The sequence below is a fragment of the Rhinichthys klamathensis genome, unplaced genomic scaffold (genome assembly GCF_029890125.1).
Source record: "Rhinichthys klamathensis goyatoka isolate OS25496 unplaced genomic scaffold, OSU_Roscu_1.1 h1tg000422l_1, whole genome shotgun sequence".
Lineage (NCBI taxonomy): Eukaryota > Metazoa > Chordata > Actinopteri > Cypriniformes > Leuciscidae > Rhinichthys > Rhinichthys klamathensis.
The window spans coordinates 574,153-587,486 of NW_026606920.1; the positions used below are offsets into that span (position 1 = coordinate 574,153).

General features: G+C 38.9%; 2 protein-coding genes across 8 annotated transcripts in view; both read right to left on the reverse strand.

The window, feature by feature from the left end:
- Window positions 1-289: 289 nt before the first annotated feature.
- rab3aa (RAB3A, member RAS oncogene family, a) lies at window positions 290-4,858 on the reverse strand. The gene is made up of 5 exons (XM_056235531.1): window positions 4,772-4,858; window positions 2,828-3,055; window positions 2,550-2,668; window positions 1,520-1,644; window positions 290-1,404 (listed from the first exon to the last, which is right to left on the reverse strand). Exons 2-5 carry the CDS (start codon window positions 3,053-3,055, stop codon window positions 1,214-1,216), a joined length of 663 nt encoding a protein of 220 aa, XP_056091506.1. The 5' UTR covers window positions 4,772-4,858; the 3' UTR covers window positions 290-1,213.
- Window positions 4,859-5,583: 725 nt separating this feature from the next.
- pde4ca (phosphodiesterase 4C, cAMP-specific a) overlaps window positions 5,584-13,334 on the reverse strand; it is a 46,522-nt gene continuing 38,771 nt past the window's right edge. For 6 of the 7 annotated variants that reach the window (XM_056235473.1, XM_056235479.1, XM_056235474.1 and 3 more), the window contains 9 exons: window positions 10,884-10,977; window positions 10,055-10,227; window positions 9,828-9,926; window positions 9,579-9,743; window positions 9,394-9,493; window positions 9,154-9,308; window positions 8,917-9,039; window positions 8,642-8,824; window positions 5,584-8,024 (listed from right to left, as the gene is read on the reverse strand). In XM_056235473.1, coding sequence (XP_056091448.1) covers window positions 7,533-8,024; window positions 8,642-8,824; window positions 8,917-9,039; window positions 9,154-9,308; window positions 9,394-9,493; window positions 9,579-9,743; window positions 9,828-9,926; window positions 10,055-10,227; window positions 10,884-10,977 — 1,584 coding nt within the window. In that variant the 3' untranslated portion in view covers window positions 5,584-7,532. Of the gene's footprint in view, window positions 8,025-8,641; window positions 8,825-8,916; window positions 9,040-9,153; window positions 9,309-9,393; window positions 9,494-9,578; window positions 9,744-9,827; window positions 9,927-10,054; window positions 10,228-10,883; window positions 10,978-11,570; window positions 12,399-13,334 lie in introns of those variants that run through there. The other variant, XM_056235478.1, reaches the window with a different exon arrangement.

A 13,334-nucleotide genomic window follows, 5' to 3' on the forward strand; every position in this document is an offset into this window, starting at 1 on the left:
GTTTTATAAGAATAGCAGTAGTCCCCTTGATCTAACGCAGAACACGTACACCAATAAAACACATGTAAATAAATAAGCAATAAATAAAGCAGTAAATTAACATTTAATAACAACATAATTAACAATCTAGTGATTTAACTGACACGCATGATCAATAACTGGTGCATATTCAACCTGGTAACTAATTCATATCTTTGCAGTATTTGTAGTTTTTCCGATCCCTAAATGATAACGGATTTTGTTTTAATATTACTGTCTTTTCAAAATGTAATCTTGTCCACACATTAGCTGCTATTATTTGATGGAGTTTCTCTTTATTAAAGTATAATTGTGTTTTCAGCTTGTAGAAACTAAATATCTACACTAGGATGACATACTAACATGCACACAAACACTCACGCTTTTTACTTCATGGTAAAATGGGGAGTTTGAGTCCACTATGTGTAGGAACTGGAGTAAAAGCAGAACATGTAACTGAAAAAACACTTAAATTCATTAATTCCTTCACATTACAAAAACAAGAAGCAATTAAGCGCATCAGTCTTTTCTTCCTAATTACATCTATTATTACACATATACCATTTTTTCTTATATAATATGTTTTACAAAATACAACTGCTGTTATTTAAAAGTAATAGGGAGTAAATGAGTGTTTTCATTCAGTTTTCACTCTTTAATTTAAAAAAATAAATAAAAGAGCGAAACAGTACTTTACGAAACATTCAAGCGTAGGATTCATTCAAACTTCCTATCTTGGGATGAGCCTTTATGCTGATGGTTTCCACACAACAGTCTGTATACAGTCCCAACTGTATATTGGTCGGTTTACAAAATAATAAAATATCTCTTGGCAATGTATTCGGGATATTTGTGTAAATTTGACTTTGATGAAACCCAAAACGTACATAAAAATGCTCATGAACATTTCACGTTGGAATTCATTTGACACAAAATATACTTCTAATTATTCCGAAATTTAGTCAAAAAGTACTGTAAAGATTCAGTTAAATTATTAAGAGATGAGAGGAGCATTGGTTACCGATACCAACATAATCAGAAAAACACAAACGCGCTGATGTCAACCTCGCAAAAGTGACAGAGAGAAGACGGGCTCTCAGCCGCATCCCATCAGCTCTTCTTACCAAAGCCTTCCTTCGTAGAGCGGTCCATTGTTCAATCTGCAGGGGAATGGTTGAGAGGTTGAAAGCGACCCTTAGCAAGCACAGTCCTTGTTGGAGCGTTGTGGCTGCTCATTAAGCTGAGGGCCCTGCTTGTTACCGACGACGGACGGATCCGCCGACTCCACGTTCTCTGACATCCTGTCACAGATTATGTCCACCAGACGCTCAAATGCCTGCTTCACGTTGATGTTGTCCTTGGCACTGGCCTCAAAATACTCAAAGCCTGTGACAGTCAAAAGCCTCAAATTAAAATAAGAGCTATAGAAAAACATCCTGCATATGAAAAAGTCTTGTTAGACGCAAAAATGTAAAAAAACATTCTGTTCAGGAAAACTCACCTAACTGTTCGGACAGCTGTCTTCCTCTCTCTGAAGCAACCACTCTCTCGTCTTCCATGTCACACTTATTTCCCACCAGCAGCACTTGAGCATTGTCCCATGAATATGTCTTAATCTGGGTCGACCTAAGAACAATGAGAGGTCATTAGGAAAATGCATTTTAACCGCCTAATTACTACTGTAATTAAATAATAAAGAAATTAAATAATAATAAAAACCAGATAAATTCCCTTTAAAAAGGCACATAAAATAAAAGCTTTTGACATTGTGTCCTTGTGTACCAGTCATGACGTGGTAAAACAATAAGTGATTAAAAACTCTCATGTAAATCATATAAAGTTCTTATCCTAACCAGCTGCAACCACGAAAAGTGCCATGAAATTCTATCGTTGTTTGGTTCCATTCCATGCATTATCGGTTATAACGCATGAAGTAACGCAAGTTACGTAATCAGATTACTTTTTTCAAGTAATTAGTAAAGTAACGCATTACTTTCAAATTTACAACAAAATATCAGTTACTTTTTCAAAGAAGTCATGCAAGTTAGTTTGTTTTCCCATTTATTGACAACCGAGTTGTGTGAACATGATGGTTATTGTAGTTCTAGACTAAATGTGTACAGAGAGAAGTTGTTTCATTCCACTGAAAGACTGATTTGTAAAATTTTGATAAAACCTTTAGGTGAGGTCAAATTTAAAAAAGAAAAACGAAACATATATAAGGAAGAATCGTTCACAATAAGATTAATAACATTCATTTAGAAAAGAGGCAGGGTGTATTTTCATTCCATGCCAACTTTTAACATCACAGATGTTTGGACTCGCTGTGATCGTGTCATGTGTAGCAATTTTGTGTTCAGTGTGGAATCTGTGGATAAATTACCAGTGGCTTAACCATATCACATCAAACCAGGCTGATGCAAATATATAGTGTATGCTCTCAGGACAGCCTGCATTTTGACAGAAACTATGTCATATTTTTGCAAATGTGTCAATTTTATGAAATATAGACAAAAAAAGCACTATCGTACCAGTCCTGAACGGCATTAAAGGAATCCTCATTGGTGATGTCATACATAAGAATGAAGCCCATAGCTCCACGATAGTATGCAGTGGTGATGGTCCTGTACCTTTCCTGCCCAGCAGTGTCCTGAAATATACAATAGTTGGAATAAAAATGTCTTGTGGTTTCTATTAATAAAAACACCCCTTAACCAAAATCAATGAAATGTAGCTCAAATCAAAACTTAAGACTCAAGCAGAAAGAAAAACTGAAAATGACAGGATGCTTTAGAGATAAACTCCTTACCCATATTTGGAGCTTTATCCTCTTATCATTCCGATAGATGGTCTTCACTTTGAAGTCTATGCCGACAGTGCTGACAAAGGCGGGTGTGAAGGAGTCATCAGCATAGCGGAACAGGAAACTGGTTTTTCCAACACTGCTGTTACCAATGATCAGGATCTTAAACATGTAATCAAAGTTCTGATCCGTAGACTCTTTTTGTCCATATCGAGCATCATTTGCTGAGGCCATCTGCAACAACAAAACAGATTCACTGCCCAAGAAGGTCATTCTTAAAATAGCTATTTTATTTTCAAACCATACATAATAATAGTATTCTATTCAAATCAACATGAAACAGCCTTTGAGTCAAATTTCAGACAAATTTGAGTCTCAGTCCTAAATCCTTTTTAGAGGGTCTCTGAGAGAGAGGAACCGGAATTTTTCACAGATATGGGCTAAGTCATTTATGATATTTTTATCATCTGCTAAATTAGTAAATGTAAATGTAAAATAAATGTGAGTTTGAGATTTCGGGGGGGGGGGGGGGGGGGGGGGGGGGACCTTATCATGTGCATTGATAAATTAACAGATGTATAAACATAATACAAATGCAGTATTTTAGACAGTTGTTATGGTTAAAGTAAAATAAAAAAAACAGTTGGTTTTAATTTGCAATACTAATTCATAGAGGTAATCAATCAATAAAAAAATACATTTGAAAAAATTTAAATTGATCAAGCAACCAACTGCATTGTTTTTGGACAATTGAGACGGACTGACCCATTTCATATTCTCTCTGAATAATAAATATGGTAATTCAGTATTGCAGATTAACAAAGCCACACAATTTATGAGAACAGGTTATTTTAGTGAACACAGAAAGACAATGATTTTGCACAACTGAAAAGTAGAAACAAATAACTGCTGGATAATGTGTCTTTCCCAATAAACTAAACTGAAGTCCTTCTCGTGTATTCTCCAAACATTTACCATGGAAGCAATTAGGACAACTGACATAAATACAAGGTTGATTATTCATATACAGTACAATTCAATATGCATTGCACAAAGGCATCAGAAACGGTTCTTGGCAATGTGTTGAAAACAAATGTGTTTTCCTATTTGTTTTCTGTTTGCTGAATTACAATACAAATTCAAAGCGAATAGAGGGTGTAACTGGCACTATCCCTGTATCCTTCTGGATTGAGCTAGGCGGTCAGTGTAGCCAGGGATTTTAAAGGGTTTGTGCCGGCTAAACCCTGTGCTTAGCTTGTCAGGAACTGAGCACACGACGTTGTTAGGGAAAGATTATGGAAATATATTTCCATTTTCTAGTGGAAGACCAAGGGGTTTCCTTCCCATATAGGGAAAAACCAACCTCTCTTAATGTTCATTTCTGGTTTATTCAGTCTGTAATTAACCAGGCCACCTGAGCAGAGTCAGCAGACACATCAAGGCTAAATTCAAACATATGGTTCAGGCTTGGCGTACAAGATAGGAGCAGGAAACCGTCGCGTTTGAGAAGTGCTGCTACGTTCACAATAAACGGCAGCCTGTGTGAGCGAGTCTGCTGGCTGCTGTATGGCTGATAATGGTTAAGTCCGTAGAGCTCTGGTTAGCATCTATCCGCTTAACACACGGACTGATTTCCATTTTCATTCGGGTCAGTGAGTGACTAACACAGCATCGATCAAACAAACAAACAGATAGCATCCATCATAACTGCAAGCGAGCGACAGTGTGCTGAGTGTCAAAAGCCAGTTGACATGTTTTAGCATGCAGCGATGGATTATTATACAGCAGAGGCTGTTTATGAGCCACCCCAGTTAGCGATGTCAAATGTAGGTTACGCTGTTTTAAAATTAAAACCACTAATTTCCTAAAGTTTCTATTCGACTTCTTGGATCATTTCGAAATAAAAGCAAGATTAAGCGTCATGATGTTGCTAGAGAAAGCCCAGCTTACCGTAAGAGGAGGTTTATTTGGTGTGGTTTGGATGCAGTTCCCAGCCTGTGCACCTGCGCTCGTGCTTTCGTCACTCGACGGGAGTCAGCTGGGGGCGGGGCTACACAATGATTGACATGTCACTTTAGCGGTCTTCTGGATGCATGAAGCAACAAGACTATTCAGATTTGTAGGCCCGGTTTCACAGACAGGGTTTAGAGATTAAGCCATGATTTAGTTCAATTAGGACATTAAAGTAGCTTTTATAAACGTGCCTTAGAAAAAAAAAAACATTACTGGTGTGCATCTTGAGATGCAAGCACTGACATATTTTAAGATATGTCAGAGCAAGTTGCTTTCAGTTAAAACAGTTCAAACATGCATTTTAGTCTGGGACTAGCTGAAGCCTCGTCTGTGAAACCAGAGGTTATTTTTTATAGACTTTTTAGACGTTTTTGTTTAATATCAGGGAAGCCCATTTTATAATAATTTTGTAGCCTACAGTTCATAATTTCAATGAAAATTCTTAATTATGACATCATAAAGTTGAAATAATGAAGTTATGACAAAAGTTATGAGAAATACGAAATTATGAGAGAAACAGTTTCAACATTTTATGTCATAATCCAGACTATTTATTTTTGTCAAAATATGTCTCAATTATTTGACTTTTCGATGTCATAATTATGGTTATGATTCCAAAATTTCAACTTCTTATGTTACAATTGAGTTTTTTCATAATTGTGACTTTTTATGTCATAATTATTCTTTACCAAAGAAGGGGTTTTCTCATGTGGCAAAAATGGGCTGCCTTCCATATAACACAAAGAGTCCAGCTTACTAATATTTCTTTGTTTATTGGCATTGGGAACAGGAAAACAATCACAGCAACATTAGTAACAGCGTTGTAGTGGTAAACAGTACTGTTGGGATTGTCAGATCTGCGACAGAATGAGACCAAACACAGGTGTGCGTTGTACAGTCAGGCGAAACTTTGCATGGCCACTCAGCATTTCTTTCACCACACGAAACATTGCCGTTAAAAGCACAGACTGACATTAAAATGAACATATAGCCAATAATTAAAAGCCCCGTTTACATACAAAGATTCACTGTCTCCAATATTAAAATTCATACCATGGTATAAAAAGGACACAAAACAAATCTGACTTACAATGAGCACATTGCGTCAGAAAGACTTGTTATTTATCATGAATAATCTTAAATAAAATTTCAGCTTGACAAAACAACAGTTTTGAATAAAGAAGAAAGACAACTAAATGATCCAATCAGTATGTTACTGACAGTAGTAGATGTCATTGATGGAAATTAGCCAGTGGCACAATGGAAATTACAGTACAGCATGGATCATGCTTGCTTGGCACTTGTACTGTCATTGGCTATGTCCCTGTGAAGAGCAGAGCACTGATCAATCGCCAAAAACAAAAGAACATAAACGGTTTGGCACAGAAAACGAACTTTGGCTTTAGTGTTAGACAACTGAATTTCTCTTGCAGCGCTCAGCTCTTGTTTTAGAACAAATTGCTCACTTCTGTTTAGACATACATTTGTACAGATGGTAATATACCTCATATTTTTCAGTGTGACCAGCACAGAAACAGAGAGAAAGTACAGATGTGGTTTAAGGACACAGATCACTTCCTACACAGCTAATCTGGGTTTCCGTTCTAGCTCAGCCTTCCAGAGACCACCTTACAGGGTACGTACACATGCTGGTTACCCTGCTGACCACAGCCAATCATAGTCTTCTGTACGCTAATAATGACTCCAGCCCTTAATGATGGAGCAACGTTTGGTAATGACAAAGATATCTCTAAAGTGCTACCTAAGCAAGCCGATTTAAAACAGTGACATACAACGTATTAATGCTTGCGCTCATGCTTTGGATGAAGCAGAATAGAAAAATAAACGAGAAGCATATGTAAACCATGTGAATGTCATAAATTAAAGCAGCAATACTACAAATAAATGTGAGGAGGGTTTTAAGTTAAAATTATAATAGTCAAATGAGTTTCATCTGTGCAAAGGAACAACAATACAAAGCCATGGTGTTCAGCTGGAGTGGTAAATCCTATAAATGTGGCTCCAGTTCCACTATTAAGCACTAGGTGGCGTCACATACAAATACAAAAGATCACAATCATGGCTCGACTTCAGTCTACAGATTTTTTTAGCGATCCAAGGAAGACGGCGTTCACTATGTGGGTACCCTCAAGCTGTTTGCTACATGAAAGCAATCGTTTCTTTGAATCCTGAGATGTTCTGTTGTGTTAAGGTTAGGTTGTTTTTGTTCAGCTAATAATAGACCAGCTTTAAGTCAACAGTGTATCTTTTAAAAACATTTTAGTGCACATATGTCTCACACAAAAAGTGTCCTGTTTATCAATCAATATGTTCGGACGGCTCTCAAAGGTCCACTTGTTTGTTAACTTTAAACCTGGGATGTCACAGGAAGACATTTGAGTACATTTCCTCTGTCCATATAACACAGGCAGTTCCCAGCATCCCGAAGTCATGAAACTGTTGAGAACGTTTTAAGAAAGCTTCATGGTTTGACAGTCTGTAGAGTAGGAGCTCTCTCCAGTGCAAGGTGACTACTGTATAAAAAAACGTCCCATGGAAGCTTTCCCACCTATCCTTTGCTCTCCTGCACTGCGTCGCCTCTGCCCGAGGAAGCTAAGAACGGGATGGAGAGGGATAGGGAGGTGGCGAAGAGGAGGTACGAAAGAAACCGAAAACTAAACGAAAAAGTGCACTAGTGTTATGTTCCCAGGCGCAGGCACGATACGCTTTTCCCTTCTTGGTCAAGTTCTCTATCTTCATCTTCACTGTCTGGCGGCTCACCAATCTTAAAAGACATTGTCCTGCAGCCAGGGGAGCGGGCGGTCAGGTTGGTGTGATGTGTGCGGGGAGCCGAAGACGGATGTTTGCTTTCTGGATCTGTCCAGGAGGAATCCTGTGCAATGGTGGTGAATTCTTCGTCCACCGGACTTTCAACGTCAGACTCCCCTTCCTCTTCTAAGGTCAGTTCGAATTGGAACTTCTCCCCCGCTGAGGCGATGCCTCCACCCATCGCTCCCATCCCAACCACACCGCCCTTTTCCTCAGGGGTGGAAGTGGGACTGTGAGGGATCATGCTCTGGTACCACTCACGATTGTCCTCCAGCGTGTCGAGAATCTCCTGGGCATCAGGGTGAACCAGATCCGCCCAGGTCTCCCACAGTGGGTGCACGATGTAGTCAATAAAGCCCACCTGATGGATGAAGCGTACACAGTCAAAAGTGGATTTTCACTAATAATTGTATACAAGTGTTGGTACTCATGTTACTTACAGATATAGTATCCCTATATTAGATATTATGAAAAATAGATATGGAATTTTATATATATCCATATATTTGATCTTTATATATACATACACACTATATACTATTTTTATTATGGTCCTCCAGAGTGCTGAGCAGGAATCAGTGTTATATTAGTATTATTTATGTATTATTATAGTCTACATTAATATTTTTAAAATTTTGTTTATTTAGTTTTTTTATGTACATTTGTTTTAGATTTATGTTCAGCTTTAATTAATTTTACATCAGTTTAGATAAATAACAACTTATTTTATTTTAATTAGTTGCCAAAGCAACATTTCTAATTGTCGTTTTAGTTTTTTAATGTTACGTTTTTCCTCTTATATTTATATTTTATTTTAGCTTTATTTCAATTAACATAAATGATTTTTATCAACACACTAAATATATTATATTATAATTTAACAAAACTATTATAAAACTATAGATTAATCTCAATAACAAAATGAGGCCCGAAGTCTTCAAAGACTGTTTGAAGGCCTATCATTTTCCCCTCACTCACCTGTGATTTCTCAATGGAAGCATTGTGTTTATCACACATGGGGCTGATCTCCATGCCCTTATCTCTCTCTCGGTCCCCCTGAGTAAAAAACTCCACCATGATGCGATCGGTCCACTGACGGTACAGCTCCAGGGGCTTTGTTGGGTTGCTCAGGTCAGCGCAATGCACCATGTTCTGAAGAACCTACGCATTTGATTAACCATACATTTTTAATTATGGACTTTCAATTTGTATCAGTATAAAATGGCTTTGAGCCACGAAAGCTGAAAGTATACCTGTATGCGATCAGAATAGTTGTCTAACAATAGCACACCCAGACTTGTCACCTTCTTGGTCTCTACCATGGTCTTGAGATCCGCTAACAGGTTCATATGCTTTGACATATCAGTGGCTAGTACCTGTAAGGAGTTAAATACACGATAAATAAATAAAACCAAGTGTTGATTGTGGTTCTCAGGCTTGGACCTCTTCATCATAGCCTCACAGATTTGTCAATGCCTCCATTTCCTCACCATGTCAATGACCATTTTGCGTAGAGACTGCCTCTGTTTCTTGGTCAGATTCTGGAAAATGTCACAGTTTTCTTCCTGCAGCAGTTTGAAGCCAACAGCCAGGTGGTGGTTCTCCAGAACAGAGGAATCGTTGTACATAAGAGCCAACTCTGAGTCTGAAGAAAAGTATTAGGCTCTTAGTAAACAACACAGTGTGCAACCACAATGACAAGATGCTGTTGCTCTGCCGTGGCCACTCACTTGTGTTGATGAGGAACTGGTTGGACACTCCAGGGTGGTCCACGTCATGTATTGCACTAGCAAACATTGCGGCCAAGATCTCAAGGTCGGTGAATACAGCCTAGCAAAACAGAATTCCGCAAATGAAAAGCCTCGCTTCAGAGACTAATGAGCAGATGATGAAAAGGGAGTTGATTGAGACAAACCTCCAGGGCAGGGGTGGACAGCAGGACATTGGTGGACTGGACCACGTCAGCTGCATGGATGCTGTTATGGTATGCAACATCTGAGTGATAGTTCTCCTCCAATGCCATCATGTAGGTAATGAATGTGTCTACAGGAATTTTAAAGGATTTCAACAGGTCTCTTTCCTGTGGATTACAGGTTCAGGACACTTGTTATTGTCATGGTTTGAACAAAACTACATGAGAAGTTTTCTATTCCCCGTTTTGTACCTGAAATGTTGTGTACATCGCTACTGTTAGCGGTCGGTTGCCAGAATACTTGGATATCTTGAAAATATCCACACCCCATTTGTCAAAGTCCTCTAACTCCTGCAAAAGGGAGTTGGATGCAATTAAAAACAGTATCGGACGTTGTTATAATTACCGCAGATAAACTCCATGTTAACTGTGGTGATTTTAGTTGCCGATAGGGTGTTTTACTGGCCGTGAGAGCTCACCTTGGCCAGCAGATCTTCCTGGTCAGTGCTGATGCCAAAGCGTGGGATGCTGGAAGCTGCGACGCTGGAGCTGTGTGTGGGTTTCTTCACTCCACTGATCTGAGACATGAGACGCTTTTTCTTCTCCTTCTCCTTGGTTGATGGGGACATAATCTCCATATCATGTTGCTTCTCTGCAACACAGATTCATTTTTATAACTACACACAATGACACAGCTCATTAAATTAGCACTGAAAACCTGGATAGTTTCAAAAATAGAATTTAAACCTGGAAATAAACGGTAAATTTTAAGATTTAAAACAAAGAAATGTTATGATGTAAAATGATTTTGAGTCACTAACCAAATCTGAAGCAAATTTGTGACATTGGCCATTTTAGGTCAGCATTTTCTGCTTCCATTGATGCACAAAATGCTCTTCATGCTCAAATTCTCAATCTCGACATTCTTAAATCATGCTGGATAACATGGATTTGAGGAGTCCATCTCAGCTTGAGTGAATGTTGTTTTTAAAGCAGTGTTGTTACTGTTAACTAAAACTATTAAAATGTCTTTGTTAATTGTAATAAAGCTGAAATAAAATAAGATATTACATAGAAAAGTTAAACAAAAAAACCTTGAAAATTAGTTGAGGTACAAAAATTACTAAAAATAAAAAATAAAAGCTAAAAAGATATATATATATATATATATATATATGGCAAAACAAAAATATTATGAATTGTGGAAAAAAAATCTTATATACTTATTTTTTAATATTTTTGTGCTTTGCCAACAGTATAATCCAAAATGAAAAAATAAGAAAAAAGATTTTCACTAGTCGATTTTACCTAAGAAGGTGCTTGAGATGAACTCTGAGACCTGGTTTCCTGACTTGCTAGTCTCTGACAACTGGGTTAGCTCTCGATTCAGCATCCTTTTGAACTGTAGAACAAAAAAACACGTACACTTTGAGAATCAGCATCTCCAACTTGAATTTCATTTGAATAAATCCATACAATTCATTTTCATATTTCCATACAAAGCCCGATCGAATCTTTTGAGATCAAAACTACAAATATGTGCAACATGTTTAATTAAGAAATGTTAAGGGGTCTAAGTCATCATAAATCACATGACTTAGATGCTCAGATCTGAATATAGCTGCATTCAGAGTGGTAGCATCCCTTCATTCAGCTGCTACAGGCATCCAAGATTAGGGGCTGGACCAAGAAGGAGGAGTGCCTTTCATCTGTGTAGTGCTATTATGTAATCATACACAAGGTTTCAGAATGAAACACTTCTGACTGAGGCAGCAAATGTACAGTAGTACTGTAGGAGCCACACACACACTGTGACATCAGAAACACACCCAGAATGACATCCTCACACCAACACTCTGCACCATCTGTAATTTAGTGTCAACATGAGCATCCCTTCCAACTTCAGATAAAAACAATGCAAGAGCTTCTTCCCAGCATGATGCTGCCAAATGAAAGTGCACAGCTGAATGTGCAGAATCCCAACACAAGCCTTACCTGAACATACATCCACGACAAAGAGAGCAAGTAACTGACGTCTGGCATTTCAGCACCAAATGAAGCTTGAACAAAACAGAAGCTCCCTCCGGCCGGTGCACATGCTGCAGACACGTTCTGTGCTCCGGTCCAGACTGCCCGAGCTCCCCGATTCCACAACTCATGATGTGGCGGCACTACAGAGCTCAGCCCAGCACCGGGAGCTCCAGCTGCCATGGGCTGCACCTGTGGCGGGCTGAGAGCGTGTGCCGCTGACTGGAGCAAGTTTGCATCGCTGCCGCATGCTCTGCTCTCCTACTCTGCCTGATTCATGTGTAAACACAGAGATCAGGCTCCTCCCAGCAGCCCCCTCTCTCCCTACTCGCTGCCACTCGCCAGCCAATCAGTTTGGTTTTGCAACAGAGACTGGGTCAGGGGGAGGCTTCTGATTGGCTCTCGGCTCCACAGCACATGCAGGGGCTGGATGGGGTGGATACAGGGGGCTGGGGCTGCACCATGTGCACTTGGTTTGAAGTCGAAAAGCTTTAGGAGCCTCTTCATGCTTTGCATCTATTGTCATGTTGTTGCTGGTGTTTTATTAATACTTATAACTCATGCAGTTATTATTTATATTGTATATTGATTTAGATGTTCAAATGTTTGGGGTCAATAAGATTTATGCATTAAATTGTTCAAAAGTGACAGTAAATACATTGATAATGTTGCAAAAGATTTCTATTTCAAATAAATGCTGTTTTTTTTAACTTCCTATTCATCAAAAATCCTGCAAAAAAGGTTTCCACAAAAATATTAAGCAGCACATCTGATTTCAACATTGATTATATTATTAATAATAAAGGTTTCTTGAGCAATAAATCAGCATTTTAGAATGATTTCTGAAGGATCATGGCAGAGATGGGGACTCGAGTTTGAGACTCGGACTCGAGTGCGACTTAAGTCCCACACACAGTGACTTCAGACTCGACTTGAGACTCGTCCTCGAAAGACTTCAGACTCGACTCGGACTCGAGCTGCGGGACTCGTGAACAATGTTTATTTTTAGGAAACGTCTGATGAGCTCGCTGTTATCCCCCTCCCTCCGTTACCTATAACCTGCCTACGTAACCACGTACTACGTCCTATTGCTGGCAGCGCGCGCGCGACCATGAGAGGATAACAAACAAAAAGTTCGACTGCACCGGCCGCTGCTGTGCCATTCATCGTTAGCTTTAGGTTCAAAAACTTCAAACAAGACGCGCTCAAAAGAAGCGCTCAATGCAAATGATGCAGTATCACGATAAAAGATTCTGGCTCAACTACATCTAATTTTATTAGGCGTCTGAAAACGCACCCTGATAGGTGAGTAAACATGTTTAGCTCAGCATTGACCATCTACCGTTAGCTTGCTTATTGCTTTAGCTACCTAACGTTACGGGAGGTTAACTCCGATTGTCTTCCTTATGAAATATGAATGAGCGATTGTTTAATTGCCAAACTTGTGGTGGTCGATTAACGTAACGTTAATCATTTACGTGCCGCTGGCTGCCCGTTGTCTACAAACAGGTTACAGGATTATTGTTGTTTATGTAACGTTACAGTTTCATTTAGTTATAACGTTACACTGGTTTGAGAGTCTGGGATGTGTTGACTTACAGTATAACGTTAAGCTATGATTAGTTGCATAGGCAGTGCAGCCAGAAGAAGCCAGAAATGTTTTGTGGCCCATACCTAGTGAGTGTGTTAAGAGAAGAGAAGGTTAACCAGTCTGATCTCACCCTTTGGATT

Excerpts from the sequence above, each read along its gene's own strand:
- rab3aa (XM_056235531.1), bottom strand. The coding sequence starts at position 3,055 with ATGGCCTCAGCAAATGATGCTCGATATGGACAAAAAGAGTCTACGGAT. Across the intron at positions 1,645-2,549 it reads TTTAATGCCGTTCAGGACTG|GTCGACCCAGATTAAGACAT; the intron begins GTACGATAGTGC and ends CATTGTTCTTAG. Across the intron at positions 1,405-1,519 it reads ACAGCTGTCCGAACAGTTAG|GCTTTGAGTATTTTGAGGCC; the intron begins GTGAGTTTTCCT and ends TGACTGTCACAG.